At 41.9% G+C, this 6,262-nt stretch overlaps 1 protein-coding gene across 1 annotated transcript; it reads right to left on the bottom strand.

Annotated features, from left to right (window-relative positions):
* Positions 1 to 638: 638 nt before the first annotated feature.
* LOC129855455 (glutamine synthetase-like) lies at positions 639 to 5,896 on the bottom strand. Its single transcript, XM_055923124.1, has 7 exons — positions 5,758 to 5,896; positions 4,948 to 5,135; positions 4,126 to 4,287; positions 3,771 to 3,917; positions 3,296 to 3,423; positions 1,680 to 1,879; positions 639 to 1,460 (listed from the first exon to the last, which is right to left on the bottom strand). Exons 2-7 carry the CDS (start codon positions 5,111 to 5,113, stop codon positions 1,142 to 1,144), a joined length of 1,122 nt encoding a protein of 373 aa, XP_055779099.1. The 5' UTR covers positions 5,114 to 5,135; positions 5,758 to 5,896; the 3' UTR covers positions 639 to 1,141.
* Positions 5,897 to 6,262: the final 366 nt, after the last annotated feature.

Consider the following 6,262-nt stretch of genomic DNA (forward strand, 5'->3'; position numbering starts at 1 on the left):
TTAAGTCTGGTCTGTGCCATCATGAGTATTCAGTATGCATCAATCTTAATTAAATTGTTAAACACTCAATATACAAGTTTTCCTACAGTAAGTTATTTGGCCAATTTCAATCAGTCTCATGAAACTAGTAAATTCAAGATGCCCTAAAAGATCTGACCAGCTGAGTGAAGAGGACAGGAGGGAAATGATATACTCGTACTTTCATCACGTCATTGATTGATCCAAGGTTATGCTCCTGATTAAAAGTCTAAATTGAGAAGCACATGTCCTCAGTGTTGATCTGACAAGGTTACCTTTACAGTCTTACAAAATTTTGCTCTGTGGACTCGCTTCTGCTTTGCCTGATCTTTGGAGATCTAGTCCAGGTTACAGTAAAGCAACGTTTAAAGGGCAATCAGCTGTTGCTACAGCTGTTTTTGTACTTAATTTGTACCCATTGATTATTGAAGATTAAATTAAAATGCCTCATGAGATTAGTTCAACTGTCATACCCCATCAGAACCCAAAATAAGCTTGTTTTACTCAGTAAAATTGCCTCAATATTGTAAACTATCATTTTGATATCATGGATGGCCAGTTATTGCATCCATAAATGTGATATAAAATATACTATTAAAGTCAAACAAGAAAGATTATGGTAAAATTAGATTTTTTTTTATGTTACAAAAAAAGACAGAACCGGTCACTTGCAATATAAATTCCATAGCTGGCCACTAGAACAGTATACAAATCCTTAAGAGACGCACCCCCCACACAAAATCTACAGCATCTTGGTTAGTAAATCATGTTAAACAATATTATGAGTAGCAAATTGATACACATAACTAGAAGTAGACCTATACATAGAAAACATTTATCCCTCCAACAGACATCTGTCTGGAATTGTTAAGTCCATAGCATCAATTAAAAAGGGCAATGTTGGAAGTGATCAAAAGGTAGGGGTCTACTCTACCCTGAACACAGAATGTACTGAAGATTCTCCCATGAAAAGGGTTAAAAAGCAAGCCATACATGGATGGTCAAGACTTGCAATATGCAAGGGGTTTACAAAGCCACAGACAAAACAGTACTTGGAATGACACTTGAGATGTAGCTCAATAGGACAGGAGGGAGATTATTTCAGACCAAAAGAGTATCTAGTTCATTTGCTGTATTCTTTAGGCTCCTCCCCCTCTTCACTGAGCAAACATGTGCGTATCAGAGCTTCCGTGACTGCATATGGGTCGCAGTTAGCAGATGGGCGGCGGTCCTCGAAGTAGCCCTTCTTGTCCTGACCCACCGAGCGGGGTATGCGGATGCTGGCGCCGCGGTTTGCCACGCCGGCTGAGAACTCGTGGATGTTGGACGTTTCATGGTGACCGGTCAAGCGCCGGGCGTTGTCCAGCCCCCCTTTGGGGTCGTAGGCACGGATGTGGTAGCGGTGTCTCCTTCCCAACTTCTCAATAGAATCTTCGATGCCCCTGTGTGGATAGAAGACAGAAGGGTTTTAATCCACTGCTAAAGAGACTTGAGACTTAACCTTGAGGCTGGTTTCCCAGGTTGGATTAAGCTTAGTCTTCAACTAAGAACATTATCAATGGAGAATTGCCATTTGTCTAGGCCTAGGCTTACTATGGGTCCAGGAAAACCAGCCCTAAAAATAAGCAGTGGGTTTACAGCACAATTGAATCCATGTCTACCTCAATCCACCATCTTCTCTCATCTCCTTGGTGCTGAAGTTTGTATGGCAGCCAGCGCCGTTCCAATTCCCAGGGATGGGCTTGGGGTCGAATGAGGCCACCACGCCAAAGTCTTCACACACCCGGTGGAGGATAAACCGAGCAGCCCAGAGGTGGTCACCCATGTTGATACCTTCACATGGCCCAACCTGGAACTCCCACTGGAAGACAATAGGAGTCAGAGATGATGGTTTTGAATATTTACAGAGTTTCATGGACACAGATTTTGCCTAATCCTGCACGAAGAATCTAATTCTAGGACTATGCTTAATGTGTATACTGAACAAAAATATAAATGCAACATGTAAAAAATTATCCAAGAACTTCCAATTTGCAGAAAAAGCTTATTTCTCAAATTGTGCACATTTGTTTACATCCCTGTTAGTGAGCATTTCTCTTTGCCAAGATAATATGCCACACTTGTCAGGTGGATGGGTTAAGAAGCTGATTAAACAGCATGGTCATTATGTAACAGTATAACTTTAAACCGTCCCCTCGCCCCGACACGGGCGCGAACCAGGGACCCTCTGCACACATCAACAACGGTCGCCCACGAAGCACAGTCGTTACCCATCGCTCCACAAAAGCCGCGGCCCTTGCAAAGCAAGGGGCAACACTACTTAAGTCTCAGAGCAAGTGACGTAACTGATTGAAATGCTACTAGCGCGTACCCGCTAACTAGCTAGCCATTTCACATCCGTTACACTTACACAGGTGCAACCTTGTGCTGGTGACAATAAAAGACCACTAAAATGTGCAGTTGTCACAACAATGCCACAGATGTCTCAAGTTTTGTGGGAACGTGCAATTGGCATGGTAACTGCAGGAATGCCAACCAGAGCTGTTGCCAGATAATTGAATGTTAATTTTTCTACCACACGTCACCACCATCGTTTTAGAGATTTGGCAGTACGTCCAACCGCAGACCGCTTGTACGGCATCGTGTTGGCGAGCAGTTTGGGAATGTCAACGTTCTGAACAGTGCCCCATGGTGACAGTGAGATTATGGTACGGGCAGGCATAAGCTACGAACACAATTGCATTTTATCGATGGAAATTTGAATGCACAGATACCTATCCCAAGGCTCATTCTCATGCCATTCATCCGCTGCCATCTCACGTTTCAGCATGATAATGCACGGTCCCTTGTTGAAAGGATCTGTACCCAATTCCTGGAAGCTGAAAATATCCCATTTCTTCCAGGACCTGCATAGTCAGACATGTCACCCATTGTGCATTTTTAGGATGCTCTGGACGGAGGTGTACGACAGCATGTTCCACTTACCGCCAATATACAGCAACTTCACACAGCCATTGAAGAGGAGTGGGACAACATTCAACAATCAACAGCCTGATCAACTATGCGAAGAAGTGTCGCTCTGCATGAGGCAAATGGTGGCCACAAGAAACTGACATGTTTCTGATCCACACACTTTTTTATATAAAGGTATCTGTATTCCCGGTCATGTGAAATCCATAGATTAGGGCCTCGTTTATTTAAATTAACCGATTTCCTTATATGAACTAGAATGTTGCATTTATATTTTTGTTCGGTATAATAGTAAAGTGGTTCTTACCTGAGCTGGCATGACTTCAGCGTTGGTGCCACAGATCATAACCCCAGCATAAAGACAAGCTCTATAGTGGGCTTCTACGACGTCTCTACCATACGCCTTGTCTGCTCCCACACCACAGTAGTAGGGCCCTGCTCAAAAACACTGCATCATCAGGCTCAACAGTTTAAAACGCTGAACATTTAATACTCTAATTCAGGGGTGTCAAACTCATTCCACGGGGGGCCTAGTGTCTGCAGGTTTTTGGTTTTTCCTTTCAATAAAGCCCTAGACAACCAGGTGTGGGGAGTTCCTAACTAATTAGTGATGTTAATTCATCAATCAAGTACAAGGGAGGAGCAAAAACCCGCAGACACTCGCCCCCCGTGGAATGAGTTTGACACCTGTGCTCTAATTGAATATACCAACCGAAAGTTGCCATGGATAAAATCTGCTAATGAATGTCATTTTATATTTAAACTTAACATCTCAAACGAACCTTGTGGACCAGGGAAGCCATTGGAAGGCCAGCCAAAGGGATGTCCGTCTGTTCCCAGGATGGTGTACTCCTGTTCCATGCCAAACCACGGCACCTGGTTCTCTACCATCTCCATGATCTTCTTACACATCAGCCTGAGGTTAGTTTCTGGAGGGCAACAAACATTGTATTGGTCATTCAAACCATTTCTGCTACACTGAGCCAATGGGGCCTGGGTTCAATAAGGCTGGGACATGTTCAGCAGGCATGAAAAGGAAGAAAACAGGGTGGTATTATCCAAATGTATCCAATTAAGTTAAAATGTTTGAGCTCCTATGAATATGACCCCCAATGTCACTTTACTACTTAGGCTTACCTGTAGGCTTGCGGTTGTATTTGAGCACTTCACACAGGACCAGTTTGTTGGGGTCTTTCCTGAAGGGGTCTCTGAACATGGCAGCAGGGATAAGGTACATATCGCTGTTGGAGCCCTCCGACTGGTACGTACTGGAACCATCAAAGTTCCACTCTGGGAGATCTGAAGGAGAGAGGGAGGGATCCGTGCGATAAGAGCAACTCAGGGATTCAAATACCCATTAGGTTCAGGGTTATTAGTTAAAGCAACCCGTATTTTTGAATTTATGCTGTATTAGAAAAGCAACTGTTGGCGCTTTTTGAGCAATGTGTTACAAGGGTGTAATCATTCTCATCTATATTCATTTAGAAAATAGTTTCCGCCACTCTGAACCCATCACCCCCCAAAAAAGTAATTTCTGCCGAGATGCGCCTTTAAGAGTAGCACAACAAGTTCCAAATCTTCCTCAGCTTCTCATCAGATTGAGAGAGAAAACACCAAGGTAACTAGTTTTCTTGCAATCCTTGAAGTGTAGCCAACCCTATTAATAGAAGCATTTAATCATTGTTTGGGTAATATAGAATTGGCTGGTGATGCCATTGAGATCAAGAGAAAATTAAACTGTCCAAAATTGTCAGACGAGTTTCAGAAGAGAATGTAATAAAATGTTAGTGCATTTTGGATTAGTGTCCACAAGTAAATCAGAAATTACCTTCACTCAACAAAAATACCCCCCCCCCCCCACCGCTGAAAAAACATTAGGGGAAACACTGGGTGTAGCACAAAAGTTTACTAACCATTTCTCCAGGCATAGATCAATGTAAATCAAGTGTCAGATCTTACCATCAATGGTCTTGGGTTCAGAATCCAGAGTTCTGGTCTTGCAGCGGAGCCCCTCTCCAGTCCCATCTATCCAGATGTACATGGCCTGGACCTTGTCTCCCTGAGGAAGGTCCATAAACTGCTGCTTCACAGTTTTACTCAAACTGGCACTCTCTGACGTGGCCATTTTCAATGAGCGCCTGGAAAACCTTGGAACAAAGAGCAATCATTTGGAATCCACTTGAAGCATTTGATTCTTAGAATTGAGCCATTTGAGGTCTACAACTATTGTATTATGCCCACCCAGTGATTTATAGTAATAGTTGATCTACTCAAAAAGTCGTAACAAAAAACTAAAATATTTCAAAACTGATGTTTTGTAAGTTTGTCTAATTACTATTGTACCAACGTGTAATATGAGAACGCAATCAACATCCTGCAATATCGACTTAAATCTACGAACGTTTTCCACAAGAGAAAACAGTCCGGGTTACAATAAAGCACGTACGCGAGCATGCTGCTATGACAGCTTACAATAGGTTACAATACTGATGCCCGTTTACGCCTGGTTACGATGATGGAAAATAAAAGAGCAATGGTTTCTGTCACCAGGTTATGATAGTCAAACACGTCTGGTATGCACTATCCATACATGGCACATAATCAACAACAATAATAAATAACTAATAGAAATGCAATTCACCACAATTCGGCTAAGAGGTGCGAAACTACAAAGAGAAACGGCACACCAATTAGTCAATATGATGAAAATACACAATGTAATTGTCGTAGTAGCTCCTAGAACTTTTAAAATAATTTTGGAATAATGACCTTATATCAAGTAAGGAATTAGGATCAAAAGCCTGGTACAGCCTTCTGTAAATGTTCTGTATAATTCCAAATGTTTTTGTTTCATTCTCTACCACAAAATTTGTCCTAACGGTTCCATTTATAAAAGGGAGATATGACCCCCTCGCCTCAGATTGGCTAGAAAGGAACGTGATCCCTTCGTGATCAGGTGATGGGGAGTTCATGGTTTGCGTTCATTGGTCGTCTGGAAAAATGTGGAGTTTCATTCAATACCCTGGCTAAAATCCTTCCAAACAAGTATTTATTTCAAGACTCTACTCTTTGTTTGCTAAATGAATGATAACTATCCTTACCAAAACCTAAAATACGTTTCTTTATTTGAACAGTATGATAACTTGTTTAAAAAATATGAAACGGGGAAAAAGATTATGCATGGTATAATTTCTATAATATGGTAATTTTAAAGAACGACGATGAAGTAAAATACGCCCCCTGACGAAATGAAAGCTGCATATTCCTAGAATCA

The sequence above is a fragment of the Salvelinus fontinalis genome, chromosome 5 (genome assembly GCF_029448725.1).
Source record: "Salvelinus fontinalis isolate EN_2023a chromosome 5, ASM2944872v1, whole genome shotgun sequence".
Taxonomy (NCBI): Eukaryota; Metazoa; Chordata; class Actinopteri; order Salmoniformes; family Salmonidae; genus Salvelinus; species Salvelinus fontinalis.